The sequence below is a fragment of the Leucopleurus acutus genome (genome assembly GCF_964270905.1).
Source record: "Leucopleurus acutus genome assembly, chromosome: 1".
NCBI classification, from domain to species: Eukaryota; Metazoa; Chordata; class Mammalia; order Artiodactyla; family Delphinidae; genus Leucopleurus; species Leucopleurus acutus.
In genome coordinates this window covers 86189844-86205141 of record NC_139142.1, presented here as the reverse complement: position 1 = coordinate 86205141, position 15298 = coordinate 86189844, and the positions used below count along the sequence as shown (strand labels likewise).

Genomic DNA, 15298 nt, shown 5'->3' with positions numbered 1-15298 from the left:
TGAGGCCCAGAAGTGGGAATTGAGAGAGGGAGCTGGCACCCGAGGGAGCGCGTTGGAGTGGACACACTTGGGACGGGACACATTTTCAAAATGTCAGGCTGTTGCATTTTGTCCAGTTCCTCTTAACTCGGTCTTTCTTTTGGCGGCAGTCCTAAGCCCTCCCACTGACCCACCTCATCGCATTACCTGATACCCTCAGGTCCAGGTGGTGCCTGAATTCCTCTTTGTCCAACCCCGGGATTCCTGCTCTTTGTGGCTGCTGCTTTTAACTAGAAATGCTGTCACACAGGTGAAGGTGTCTGTCCACTTAGTCAACTACGCAGATTCTCTGTAATGACTCCTGTCTCATTTGTTTCAAAAAGCCTTGAGTCTGGGTACAATGTTTGTCTTCTTAAGGGCAAAGAGGTTGGGAGGAAGGGAAGAGAACCTCTAAGGCTTGGTGCAACTCCAAAAATGAAATGACACTCGATTCTTTTATTTTCTTAACAGGCATGGCCACTTATCACCCAGTAGGACACATGCAACTGCCCCGGGCTGATGCCATTCGTTCCCGACTCATTGATACTTTCTCTCTCCTTCAGCATCTGCACGGCTTGAGCCAAGCTGTGCCACGGCACACTATTCGAGAGATACTTGGTCAGCAGCCTGTTTCTTCACTAGGATGAATTTAAGACTCCCATCCACACCCTCCAAAGAGTAGGAAGCAGAGAGGCAATTTTAAGGGTAGAAATTTCAGGGGAGATTGGTTTGGTTGCTAGTTTGGAAGTTACACCAAACTTGATAAATCAAAGGCTTTATAAATAAAACTCTGGATCCAGGAGATGGAACCCATGCCGCTCACTTTTAGGCCTAGGGTAACTATTAGCCCTGGCTGACTTGGAAGTTTCTACCAAAGACACTTAAAACTTTGAGGGTTGAACCTGCAGCCTTTATTCTGGGCATGGACAGTGTTGGTCATAAGCAATAGGTGAGCTCGTACTCCAAAATAGTATTAGTTGTTGTGTGAAGGAGCAGCAAGGTAAGCCCCTGCACTAGGGGGCCCATTATGTAACCAGTGTTCCTGCCCCCAATCCTACCTGCTCCTGATACTCGCAAAGACTTCTTTTTATATTTATCCACTGTCCCTTTTTTTAAATGTTTGGTGTAGATCCTTCCTGTCAGAAGAAACTTATGTTGGGAGATCAACACCAGCTTGTGCGCTTCTCCATAAAGCCTCGTCATGTAGAACGGATTACACATGCCCAGAGACTGATGAGCACCCTTCGAGTGCGCTGCAGCGAGAGTCCACCGCTTTCCTTGTGGGCTGGATGGGTCCTTGAGTGTATCCTTTCATGCCACTCATTTTTATCCCATGGCTTTACGGTCTCTCTTGCCTCATCATCTGCCTATTGACTTATTTTTCCCTTCCCAAACTCCATTTTCTTCTCATTCTCACCGGTTCTGTTCTTGCCCTAATTATGTCACCTGCCTAAACCAAAAAGAACTCCACTCTGTGTTTTCTTAAGAGAAAACAGGTTCTCTCTTCAGAAACTTTATCATCTTCCTCATCTTTCTGAATACAATTGTACTGATGGTTGAAATAGGTGAGAACTCACGCTGAATGAAAGGGTGGGGGTCATTTTTCCTTTTAAGTTGATCATTTTACACATTTGAATGTTATTTGAATTGTGATAGGAACAATTATATTAAGTCTCTTGGAGTAGGATTTGTGCAACTGCTAAGACCTAGAAACATTTGAAGGGCTCTCAAGTGTAGTAGATAGAAGGTAGTGTAGACACTTAGAGGTGGGGTGTAGTAGTCTCACAAGGAATTGGAGACGGGAAGACCAGTTGCATTTCTTGTGTTAGTCTAATAATTTGAATGAATCTTTTCTAATAGAGATATCAGTACCTATCAGCAAGTGATCGAACATTTACATTTTTACAAATATGTTTAGAAAGATTAAGTACAAATAAGAAAACTCACAATGTATGTAAAGTTACAACTAAGATATTAGATGAGCCAAAAAATGACTTGAAGAGTAGATGACTCTAAAACCAATCATAAATTTTATGAAATGTATTAAAAGCAAAAGAATGTTTGGAGAATCAATGACCTCATTTGATTATCATCTCAAACTGCTCAGAAAGGACAGTAGAAGTACTCACTTCCTTGTTTCATCCTCACTATCTTGGGGAAGTTTCCCACTTTAAAAATAGTCTTTTGGACTTCCCTGGTGGCGCAGTGGTTAAAAACCCACCTGCCAGTGCAGGAGACATGGATTCAAACCCTGGTCCGGGAAGATCCCACATGCCACGGAGCAACTAAACCTGTGCACCACAACGACTGAGCCTGCGCTCTAGAGCCCTAAGAGAAGCCCGTGCACCGCAACAAAGAGTAGCCCCCACTCACCGCAACTAGAGAACGCCTGCGCAGCAACGAAGACCCAACACAGCCAAAAAATAAATAATAAAAATAAAAAGTAAATTTAAAAAAATAGTCTTTTAATGGAATCAGGTCAAAGGCATTTAAATACACAACAGTATTTGGTGTCATTGACCAACTGCGGTATACTATATGCTTTGAACTGTTTTATTTCCTCTGCACAGTGATGAGGGTTTTAAATTAAGTCACCCACATTTCCTATTTCTTGTTGTTAATGATAATTGGCAAGTATTTGCCCTGTGGGATTAGAGATATAGATTTCAGCCTTGGAATAAAGTAAATAGCAGTAAATATATGGGATTCCCTGGATCTGACAGACAAATCAAAATAGAATAGCACTAACCATTCTTTTTGGTGAAACAGCTGAATATGAAACATGATCACTGTGCCAGAGGATAGGTGAATTGCCTGAATGGGAATCACCTGGCAAGCTCATGAAAATTGTGTCTTATTAAGTACATTCTCATGGTAGAAAGGCAGGAGGGATATTGCAAAGGGAAATAATTTGTGACTAACAGATTTCTTTGAATAGACTGATTCGTGTGGTAAACATTAAGACTTTGTTTAGACTTTTAAAAAGCAATTTTCCAGATCATAAAGAATGCTGTTATAGATAAGGAACAAACAGTTCTCTAGATCAAAGCTCCCCAATCTTTTTCATCTTACGATTTTGTTTCCCAGAAAAACATATATAACCTTGAAAACCTCCATAGTAATTTTAATCATTTTATTTTATCACATTTTTTCTGTGATATGGAGAAGCAAGTTGAAGTAAAAATGATAATTTAGACTAACATGTTGCTAAATATTAGATTTTAGTGTTTATTATTATATAATTTTAATAATCATAAAATGTAAGCAAATTTTTACTTTGCCATTTTATAAGTGATCATGCTTTTTTTAAGAAAATATATAATTTGTCTACAAATGAATTTTTAAGTGACATTATATATTAAGTTCGGTTTGGGGATCAAATACATTTAATTTATGGGTTTTTTGTCTGTGTCAAGTGGCTTGCAGGATCTTAGTTGCCTGACCAGGGATTGAACCTGGGCCCATGGCAGTGAAAGCACCGAGTCTGAACCACTGGACCCTGGACCCGAACCAATTCCCTATGTATTATATTTCTAAATTTTCTGTTTCTTTTAAAAAGTTTAGATATAACGTATATTAGTTTTAGGTTTACAACATTGTGTATTGTATGTTAAATACATGTTATATGTTAAAGTGTAGGTGCAAATTTAATTATGTGTTTGGGCATAAAAAAGTAGAAAAAAAATCTTCTTCCACAATGATATTGGTAATTCTGCTTTGCACTTTAAACATCAATGGGCTTATTTTTATAATTTTCATATTTTGTTTCTAAATGGTGAGAAGGTGAGAAAAGAAAAAAGATTTGGCTCATTTGCAAGCCCTTCTCTGAAAATAACACATTGTGAGTGTGAATAGTTCTTATTTCCAACAAAAAACTGAGTACAACATTATTATAATTTAAACACTGATTTTTGAGGTTCTAGAGATATCTTGATGTGCCATATAAAATTTTCTATCAGATGAATGCAATTTATAGAATCTGATGAAGATTGTCTTGAGATAAACTTGCAGAATTATTCTTTTGCTCTTCATTAAGTTGTATTTCAACATCAGTGTTCCTTACTTCGTTAATGTAATTAGCCAAAACATTGCTAAAAGCAATAACAATTTAAAACTGTAAGTGTCAAAATCTACACAGCCATTTGTGTTGTTCAGGGTGTTTGAGTATTCTCTTGTCTCTATTAACTGCCAGGCATATCAGTCATAGTGCATTTGGAGGCTCTCAGATTGTTCTGTTTCAAAGAGAAAATTTTATTTAGCTTTTAAACCTATTTTGATCTCAGTGCTTTTTTTTACAGCATGATATACATCTATTAAATGTATACAAGAGGTGAAGAGGGTTGAAAGATGAAAGCAAATGAGTTAAGGAATTGAGGTCAGCAAATAATTAGGTTCTAGAGAGAAAGTATAGGATTCAATTTGCTTTGCAGCATAAAATCAATTTTAGGCAGAGTAGAAAGGGGAAGCTTTAAAAGTAACAAAGAACCAAGTAATTTCTTATTATAACCTAATATGCCCCATGAATCTGGCTTCTTGTTCCTAGATATGTTATAAAACACTTTCCATATCATGGCCCTACATTTGCGTTCTTTTCTCAAGGCCTGTTGCTTCTTCATGAAGTTTGGTACCAGGGTAACAGAACAGACAGGGTTGGTGGTCATTAAGAGAGCAATCCCTTGGTGGCTCTCTGACCCCAGAGTGGGAAGGCAGTAACTTGCAGCTGTTAACACGTACCAGTACCAGCAGGAGATGAATTGTAGCTATTTTTCATGTTCGATTCTATCGAACATTCTATCTATTTCACAGGCTGAAGCAACAACGGCATTAAGAAGAGAAACTCAAAAGAAAAATGGCATAGCAGTGGGCACAACTGTGGTTTTTAACAGTTGCTGATCATTCTCTATCATTCAGCTTCCTGCTTCTTTACCCTTTACTCATCCTTTGCTCTATTCTCACAGAATTGCTCGAATCCTCAAATACCCAACTGTGGCCACTGAAGCTGACTCTGGAGGTGGCAGCTTGGTTCATCTTGCTTGTTTTCATCTTGGAGATCCTTCTTATGTGGCTATCCAGCTTTTTCCTCTTCTGGAAGAATGCCTGGAATGTCTTTGACTTTGTTGTCACCATATTGGTAAGGATAGATATCCTGAGAAATGTGCCTATGTGAATCAAAGACAAGAAAAGTTAAGATACTTAGAGCACAGGAAGAAACAAATAGAAATGTACCTAACCTCCTTATTTTGATTTTTTTCTTCTCTAAAAGTCAGGCATGGTAGGAGTTGTTGGTATTAGGAGCAAGGAAGAATCTGATCACAACATTAACCCCAGCAATAACATCTACCAGTTACTAACCACTTCCTAAATGTCAGAAACTGTCCTTTTTTTCATGCATTTCTTAAAATTTGAGCTCCACAACAACCCAATGAGTTAAGCACTGTATTTATCCCCTTTTAATGGCTGAGCAAGTTGAAATGCAGGGTTTAAGTAATTTCTTATAGAAAGGCTGAATAGGAAACAGTCCCCAGAGAATGCTTTTCAAAGGATAATGACCAAGGAACTATGACAATGATAAAGATAAAGATAAAGAAGGGGCAACTGTGCGTGGGTGCTTTGGGGTATATTTTACTCATGATCTGTGTGTTTCCTACAGTCCCTGATTCCTGAGGTTGTGGTGCTGGTAGGGGTAACAAGCCATTCCGTATGGCTCCAGTTGCTGAGGATCTGCCGGGTGCTAAGGTCTCTTAAACTCTTTGCACGATTCCGTCAAGTTCGAGTCATTATTTTGGCCCTGGTCAGGGCCCTCAAGGTGATTTGACTGCTGCAGCTGTATCAAGTGGGCAAGGTGGATAAACATGGGGGTTTAACATGAAACAGTCTGGGTGGATGAAAGAAGGCAATGAAAGACCCTGTGAAATGTTGTTGATGAGAAAGGGCTAGGGACAGGCTGCTGTGTTCTAGAGATGACTGGGCTCAGGCTAGAAGTGAGGGTTTGGTGGGGGATTTCCAGGGTGGGTCTGACTAGGCTGTAGGTGGAGATCAGCCTAGTCTGGCCCAACTCTGACTCAAGGTCATGGCCTCTAGAGCATGACCTTCCTCTTGATGTTGCTGCTCATCTTCTTCTACATTTTTGCCGTGGCTGGTGTCTACTTCTTCGAGAATTACACCCGTTCAACTCGCCAGGACCTGGAGTATCACATGTTCTTCTCGTAGGCAGGACTGGGGGAAGCCTGGGTTGGGGGAGAGAGTTTGGGCATGAGACTGGGAAGCTAGTCCAAAGTACAGTAATACAAAAAGTATAATATATTGTAAGAAACGGGAATAGAACACAGTAAGGAGAGGTAAAGAGAAAGCAGAGGAATAGTGAGAGGTATTAGCTCCAATTTTGAGGATAGGTCAGGTACTCCTGGTTTGCTTTGGGTTTTGCAAATTCAAACTTACCCTTACCTTTAAATAGCAGTATACTCCATGGGTTAAGCCCTGGTTTCTGTCTCAGTTACCTCTTTTGAAAAATGGGATTAAAAGTAGTACTACTTCATAAGAGTGTAGGGATAAATGAGGTAATTCATTTAAGCATTTAGCACAGCATTTCACACATTGTAAGTGATCAGTAAATGTTACTGTGACCTCAAACATGGTCACTGGTTTTACCCCAGTCTCTTAAATGTAGAGATTACAGATGCACATACTTAAATTCTTTCAAAAGTAAAATCCTGATAAGCTTTTTGTCTAGAGGACACTGATTACTAGTAGAAAGTCAATTTGGATTTTGAGGAGACAGTGTTATTTGTGAATTGGAATCCAATCTTGTCAGCACCTCTCAGGTCTCTATCTTAGACTAACAGGTAGTTTTGTAAGAGTATTGACTTGGGGAAGTCCTAGAATTCATTCTGTTCAGGCTCTGATATTTTCAGTAATATGTATATTGAGGGATAAGAAGGAAAATTTAGATATCTTCCTGAGACCTTTTGTGATATATTCATTATCATTCATTATTTGGAGTCACATGTTTGTGTCACATATCCATCCATTTACTTGACTGTCAGTTCATGCCAGCAAACTAAGTAGGCACGATGTTTGCTAAATTTGTATGTGACTTTCCGTTAGGCGAAGTCCATAGAACAGTGGAGAATGAACTTAGAAAAAAATGATGTGTAATTGGTGATTCAATTTTTAAACATTCAGTTAATACCTATGTATTAAACACCTACTGTGCCCCAGGCACTGATGGAATGGTGAGAGCTATTCATAGATTATTCATGATAAAGGAAAACCTAATAAAACAATCTCAAACCGAAGAAAGATTAGGTAAAAAATTGAGTATGGTAGAAAAGGGGCTAAAGTCAGAGCAAACTACAAAGAAATGCTCTTATGTTGCTTTGAGAGTAAGAATGATAGTGTTTCTTAGAGAATTAGCTCTCTCTGTCTATACACACACCTCCTTTTTCTTTAGGGACCTGCTGAATTCCGTAGTGACAGTGTTCATTCTCTTTACTATGGATCATTGGTATGCACTGCTTCAGGATACCTGGAAGGTGCCTGAAGTCAGCCGTACCTTCAGCAGCATCTATGTCATCCTCTGGTTGTTACTTGGTTCCATTATCTTTCGAAACATCATAGTAGCCATGATGGGTAAGCATAGAAGAGGTGAAACTTGGTGAGAGGGGTGTTTGGGAAGAAATTAGAGCGAAAGCTAGGATTGGTGAATTACGGAGAGAGAGAACCTGATGTAACAGGAAGGTGTGGGGCCTGGAATGGATATTTCACTTGGTTTCTCCCCACCCAAGCCCTCTCCCCATGTCTAGTCACCACCATCTCCCAACTCCTAACGGCCCTTTGGGGCAGTTACTAACTTCCAGAATATCAGAAATGAGCTGAACGAGGAGATGACACACCTGGAGGTTCAGCACAAAGCCGACATATTCAAGCGTCAGATTATCCAGAGGTCTGCTTCCCCATTTTCAAACCCAGCTTTAGTTCATGAGGGTGCCCTGATCTCATTCTCTGTTTCCGCTCCTTGGCCGCAGTGCCATTTTCCCCTTTGTGACAGATTTGCCTCAGAGTTAGAATTCCCCAGCTCTAAAATATTGCCTGATTCTTTATCCACTGTCAGGGCTTCCCCACTCTTTTTCACTCCTTTACTACAACTTATTCTCCTCACTTGATGATCAGAATTCTTTTTTCCTTACTACACTCCTGCTTCAGTGTAACTCTCTTCACTCTTTTTTGTTTTTTGCTTTGCAGGAGACAAAACCTAATCCCCGAGGCACAGAGGTCAAGCGTTAGCAAAATGGATGCCAGGTTAGGAGTGTATATGTGAAGTGGGATGGACACACATGAAGGAGGAAAGGGTAGGAAACCGAAGGTGAAGATTGGCTTTGAGAGAGAATTCATTCATTCAATAACTATTTATTGTAGTGGGTTGAATGGTGGCCTCAAAAAAGATATGTCCATGTTCTAATTCCCGGAACCTGTGAACATGACCTTATTTAGAAAAAGGGTCTTTGCAGATGCAGTTAAATTTAGGATCTTGAGATGTGATCATTCTGGATTATCCAGGTGGGCCGTAAATCCAGTGACAAGGGTCACTGGATTTAAGAGACAGGAGAGAAGACATAGACATAGAGAATAGGAGAAGATGTCAAGATAGAGATAGAGATTGGAGTGATGCAACCACAAGCCAAAGGAAGCCAGTGGATGCAAGGCAACTGCCAGAAGCAACAAGAAGCAAGGAACCTTCTCCCTTTGAGATTCCAAAGGGAGTTATGGTCCTGTTGACACATTGATTTCAGACTTCCGGCTTCCAAAATTGTGAGAGAATAAATTTCTGTTGTTTTAAGCTACAAGTTTGTGGTAATTTTCTACAGCAGCCACAGGAAACTAATAAAAGTACCTTCCGTGAAACATGTTATTCAAGACCCTGAGGGTCCAGCAGTGGACCCTGAGTGATGGTGGTGAATAACTAAACATGTTATTCAAGACCCTGAATGTTCAGCAGCATGTTATTCAAGACCCTGAGTGTTCAGCAGGAGAAATAAGAAATCCATCAACAAATAATTATTGAATGCTTATTAGTTGCTCAGAGTATATCAGTGAACAAAATAAATAATAATGCCTGTTCTCATGGAGCTTATATACTAGTAGGAGGAAAGAGACAGTAAATAATAATCATATTAATAAGAAAATTAGCACATTAAAATATAAGCCTTGAATATAAAAAGAATGTATATATGTGTGTATAACTGAGTCACTTTGCTATAAGCAGAAATTAACACAACATTGTAACTCAACTAAACTTCAATAAAAAACAAATTTAAAAATAGGATAAGCATTATAAAAAAGTAAAAAGTAGAACAGGTAAAGGGGGATTGGAGTATAAGAGGGGGGTTGCATATGGGTTGTACTTTTTTTTTTTTTAAAGGGCTTCAAATGCTTGGCTTTTATTTATTTATTTATTTATTTATTTTTGGCTGTGTTGGTTCTTCATTTCTGTGCGAGGGCTTTATCTAGTTGTGGCAAGCGGGGGCCACTCACTATCGTGGCCTCTCTTGTTGCGGAGCACAGGCTCCAAACGCGCAGGCTCAGTAGTTGTGGCTCATGGGCCTAGTTGCTCTGCAGCATGTGGGATCTTCCCAGACCAGGGCTCGAACCCGTGTCCCCTGCATTAGCAGGCAGATTCTTAACCACTGTGCCACCAGGGACAGTGGGTCCCTGGGTTGTAATTTTAAACAAGGTAGTCAGGGTGGCCTCTGACAGTGGGTCCCTGGGTTGTAATTTTAAACAAGGTAGTCAGGGTGGCCTCTGAAAAGGTAACATTTGAGCAAAGACTTGGAGGAGGTCAGGGGATTACTATGTGGATATCTATGGGAAGAGTATTATAGGCAGAGGGAACAGCTAGTACAAAGGTCCTAAAACAGAAGCATGCCTGGTGTGTTTGAGAAATAGCAAGGAAGCTACTGTGACTGAAGCAGAGTAAGTAGGGGGGGAGAATGATAGGAGATGAGGTCAGAGAGGTAATGGGGACCTGATCCTGTAGGGCTGTGGGGACCACTGTGAGGAATTAGGCTTTGATTTCGGGTGAAATGGGGAACATAGCGGAGCAGTGACATGCAGTGACTTACATTTAAGAAGGATTAGTCTGCTTGCTGTGTTGATGATAAACTGAGGGAAGAATAAAATAAGAAGCAGAGAGATGAGTTAGGAGGCTATGCTGCTATACAGGCAAAAGGCGTTGATGGCTCAGACCAGAGTGGTACCAGTGGTACCACTCTGAGAGAAAAGATATTTTGAAGGTAGAGTCAACAGGCTTTCTTTTTTTTTTTTAATTATTTATTTATTTTATTTTATTTTTTATTTTTGGCTGTGTTGGGTCTCCGTTGCTGTGCGCGGGCTTTCTCTAGTTGGGGTGATCCGGAGCTACTCTTCGTTGCGGTGTGCGGGCTTCTCATTGTCATGGCTTCTCTTGTTGCAGAGCATGGGCTCTAGGCGCACAGGCTTCAGTAGTTGTGGCACGTGGGCTCAGTAGTTGTGGCTTGCAGGCTCTAGAGCTCAGGCTCCGTAGTTGTGGCGCATGGGCTTAGTTGCTCCACGGCATGTGGGATCTTCCCGGGCCAGGTCTCGAACCCGTGTCCCTTGCATTGGCAGGCGGATTCTTAACCACTGTGCCACCAGGGAAGCCCTCAACAGGCTTTCTTGATGGATTGGATGTGGGGTATGAGAGAAGAATTAAGGATGAAAGTTCTGACCCAAGCAACTGGAAGGGTTGATTAGCTGAGATGGGGAGGGCTGTGGGTGGAAGAGGTTTGGTGGGCAAAGAGTTCAGTTTTGATTGAATTTGAGATGTCCTTAGACATTCAAGTGGTGCTAAGTGAGTAAAAGTTGTATATACAAGTCTGGATTAAGGAGTGAGGTCTGGACAAGAGGCTTAAATTTGCATCTGGTAGGCATTTGAACTCAGCAGATGAGATCACCAAAGGAGCAACGGTAGATGGAGAAGATATAAAGAGCTGAGCCCAAGTTCCTTCTAATATTAAGAGATGGAATCGAGGGGGCAGAGGCTATAGTTGTGGTGTAATAGGCATAGGGCCAAGGGGTGGGGGGCTAAAACTTTGCAAAATAAGGTGGAGTGTGGAACGTGGAAGCCCGAGTAAGATTGAGCACAGACGTTATGTGGTGAGGGGCACTAATAGGGGTACATGACACGGGATAATTTAGGTTGGATGTGCTTAAACTTAGATTTTGGGAGCAGTTTGGCCTTCATTGCCTTAACTCCTAGCTTTAGGCCAGGGCCAGAATCAGAATAACGAAAGAACCAGCCATATTGTGTAAAAGTATTTGAAGCAATAAAATTTTGCCTTTCACTTACAGAGATGCCAATCAACAAGGGGAATCTTTGGAAGAGTCCAAATACAGTGCCACTAAAGAGAGTTCAAGAGCATCTAAGTCAAAAACAAAGAAGTCCTTGTCAAAAGTGAAGAAGTCTGCATCTTCCTCTTCCTCCTCATCTTCATCTTCCTACTGTTCCTCTTCTTCTGGCTCCAGATATTATGACCGTATTGGTAAGCCGAGGGTTTCTCCCAGTTGAATTCAGACTCCTCTTCTCCATGAGACATCCCATTCTTAATAGGAGCTCTCCCACTATGCACATTTCCCCATTTTCTCCACCAGTCCGATTTTCTGGCCTTGGTTACTTTCTTCACGCTTCTTCATTTCCCCTGTGCTTCTGCCGCACTTTGGAAAAGTATGGTTGTGGCTCTCTTTGTTTATTGTAGAAGTGGTGTCTTGGTGATACATACTTTTCTCTCTCTCCTTCCTATATCCTCTTTCATCCCTGCTTTCTCCTCGCCTGCCCCCATAGAGTTTATCAGCTTTTAACCAACTTCCAAGGATCTAGATATGTTCTTGAGAAGCATTTCTCCCTCCAGGTCAGTTGGACTGGGAGACTCATGTGCACCAGAATCTGCCTGGGCTAATGGATATGGATCAGGATGAACGTGTTGTTTGGCCTAGGGATTCACTCTTCCGATATTTTGAGTTGCTAGAAAAGCTGCAGTATAACCTAGAGGAGCGTAAGCGGTTGCAAGAGTTTGCAGGTATGGATTTAGGGCAGCCATGGAGACCAGGAGTTAAGTCCATTGGAGTAGCATATATAACTGGGGAGAAGAAGGGTGTTTGCTATTTTGGCACCTCAGCCTCTGAATTTCCACCTCACACCTAAAAAAGGCAAATTCACGGTTTAGTATGTCACATTCTGGGCATATGTCCAGATTTCTTCTAACCTAGTGAGGACCTGGCAACCCTGCTTCTCTGGTAGGGGACACCTAAATCCTGTTAGGTCTGAGAGCTTATTTCAAAAGAGAAGAGCATCCAGTTCCAGCTGCTGGAAATTAGGATAAGGTGGGCTCTCACTCTATTTGGGCAGCCTGCCCCCCCCTTTTTTTGTTTTTTGTTTTTTTTTTTGCGGTACATGGGCCTCTCACTGTTGTGGCCTATCCCGTTGCGGAGCACAGGCTCGGGACGCGCAGGCTCAGCGGCCATGGCTCATGGGCCCAGCTGCTCTGCGGCATGTGGGATCCTCCTGGACCGGGGCACGAACCCGTGTCCCCTGCCTCGGCAGGCGGACTCTCAGCCACTGCCACCAGGGAAGCCCCAGCCTGTGCCCTTTTGTACATGTTTCTTCTCTTTGAAGGTCACCTTTCAGACCTCAACAGTAAGGGCCTCAGGCTCAAGTTCAATAGCTATGGGGATTAGACAGTCAGCAGAAAGCCCACAAGTGCCCACTGTCCTCAAGAGGTTTATGAATTACAGATTCCTCTTCCTTTCAGTCCCTTCTAGAGTCAAGCCTATGCAGAGAAAATATGTGATCAAAATAGTAAAGTTTAGGACTTCCCTGGTGGTCCAGTGGTTAAGAAACCGCCTTCCAATGCAGGGGACGCAGGTTTGATCCCTGGTCAGGGAGCTAAGATTCCACATGCCATGGGGCAACTAAGCCCATGCACCGCAACTACTGAGCACGCGTGCCACAGCTAGAGAAGCCCGTGCACCTCAACGAAGATCCTGTGTGCCGCAACTAAGACCCGACACAGCCAAATAAATAAATAAATGTTTTAAAAAAATAGTAAAGTTGGGACTTCCTGTTGGTGCAGAGGTTAAGAATCTGCCTGCCAATGCAGGGGACATGGGTTCGAGCTCTCTTCCAAGAAAATCCCACATGCTGCAGAGGAACTAAGCCCGTGCGCCACAACTACTGAGCCTGTGCTTTAGAGCCCATGAGCCACAACTACTGAGACCGTGTGCCACAACTACTGAAGCCTGCCCACCTAGAGCCCATGCTCTGCAACAAGAGAAACCACCACAATGAGAAGCCCGCGCACCACAACGAAGAGTAGCCCCCGCTCGCCGCAACTAGCGAAAGACTTTGTGCAGCAATGAAGACTCAACACAGCCAAAAATAAAATAAATAAATAAATTTTTAAAAATTCTTTAAAAAAAATAGTAAAGTTTGATTTAAGCTGAGAACTACCTGCTCAAAATTATTTTCCCTAAATTTCTTATTTGAGATTTCACCACCTAGAGATTAATTTGGATCAATGAATTTTCCCTCTAAAATTACAAAAGTTAGGGGCAATTTTTTTTTAACAATTTAATGTGGATTAGTGTTATCCTCCTAATACCTAGCTGAAGTCAACCCCAAGTGAAAATATCAATGGGGGAAGAGGAATGTGTGTGTGGTGGGCACAGGAGAGCAATAAGAGGAATTTATAACATTGGAACATGGAATTTAGAGCAGGATGTCAGACAGGCTTTGCCTACTTCGAATATTGCATTGTTATCCTGCTCTTTCCAACTGTCCTCAGCCCTGCCTCCCCATTTGTTCTGGGGAGAACAGGGTGAAAGGGCGGCGAAGGTAGCAAGATGGCTTCCTTAATCCTGATTAATTCATCTGTGGCAAAGAGGACAGACTCATATGGCTTAATTTAGGGTAAAGATTAGTAAAACTTTTTTTTTTTTTTTTTTTGCCTCTCCCGTTGCGGAGCACAGGCTCGGGACGCGCAGGCTCAGCGGCCATGGCTCACGGGCCCAGCCGCTCCGCGGCATGTGGGATCTTCCCAGACCGGGGCACGAACCCGTATCCCTTGCATCGGCAGGCGGACTCTCAACTACTGCACCACCAGGGAAGCCCCAAGATTAGTAAAACTTTGAGTGGAAACCTAGAACCCAGAAAAACAGGGTCTTCACCAAACATTTGTATGTTCTGAACATTATTACCTCTCCAGCTTCACAGTCTGTTTCTTTACAGTGCAGGCACTGATGAATTTTGAAGACAAGTAAAGCTGACAGTGGATGGCTTCGCTATCTTTGGCAAAAATTAATGAAGGGAAGTGTTGGAAATGGAGAATTCAAAGTATAAATGTCTAATAAATCCTGCTGATAATTGTACAGTGGTCTGTCTCTGAGACATAGGGGATACTGAAAGATATCAGATCAGGTGAAAGTTCAGATGCCAGTGAGGCCCATGGTCCTTGGCTTTCTACCCTTTCCACAGCTCCTGAATCTCACTCTTTCTTTGGCTTTGTCACTATAGCCCCCACCTTTTCTATAGCATCTACTTCCTGCTAGAGTCCTAATTTCACCTTCTCCCTCACTGGTGGGTACAGGACCCTGGGGGTTGGGGGTAAGGAGACCCCAGGAGCTGTGAGTGTAACTAATTGAGAACTGTTGTTTACCTTGCTACTCTAAGAACATTGCTTCTCCTGGGCACCCTTAACTTCAATCAAACATCATTTTCATCTGTTTCTGTGCCAAAAGAGCGTCCCTTTATTCCATTTCCTTGCCTTTTCTAAGGGCATTGATTCTGTTCTGTAGGGGGCGGGGCAAATCAGTATGTCCCACAGATTTTTTAGAGTCAGTCTATCTCCTGTCAGAGTAGGAACACCTTTTATATAGAACATCACCGAAAGGGGATTATCCAATGTTTTAATGTTTCTAGTTACTGTTGACTTATTATCTAGAGGGCATCATGTTCCATTGTTGGATGACTCAAGTCTTTAGACATGTTTATTATTAAAAATTCTATCATTTATTGAGTGCTTAACATATATGAACATACACATGTATGAAGAATACATGAAACACTGAATGGTGTTCTTTAAAATGGTTAATTTTATGTGAATTAGATCTCAATTTTTAAAATAAAGTAAGAAAAGATTATTTGAAACCAATAACCAACATTATGTTTCAAGGAAAAGCATTTTAGTCATTCCCCATAAAATGTGGGACAAAA

General features: G+C 41.7%; 1 protein-coding gene across 1 annotated transcript; it reads left to right on the top strand.

The window, feature by feature from the left end:
* Positions 1-108: 108 nt before the first annotated feature.
* Positions 109-14675, top strand: CATSPER2 (cation channel sperm associated 2). Its single transcript, XM_082852282.1, has 12 exons — positions 109-636; positions 1148-1321; positions 1515-1583; positions 4977-5149; positions 5669-5824; positions 6100-6224; positions 7469-7647; positions 7861-7960; positions 8260-8316; positions 11383-11573; positions 11940-12107; positions 14315-14675. The coding sequence occupies exons 1-12, from the start codon at positions 459-461 to the stop codon at positions 14344-14346; spliced, it is 1602 nt and encodes a 533-aa protein (XP_082708408.1). The 5' UTR covers positions 109-458; the 3' UTR covers positions 14347-14675.
* The last annotated feature ends 623 nt before the right edge of the window (positions 14676-15298 follow it).

Excerpts from the sequence above, each read along its gene's own strand:
- CATSPER2 (XM_082852282.1), top strand. The coding sequence starts at position 459 with ATGACACTCGATTCTTTTATTTTCTTAACAGGCATGGCCACTTATCAC. Across the intron at positions 5,150-5,668 it reads ACTTTGTTGTCACCATATTG|TCCCTGATTCCTGAGGTTGT; the intron begins GTAAGGATAGAT and ends TGTTTCCTACAG. Across the intron at positions 6,225-7,468 it reads GAGTATCACATGTTCTTCTC|GGACCTGCTGAATTCCGTAG; the intron begins GTAGGCAGGACT and ends CTTTTTCTTTAG.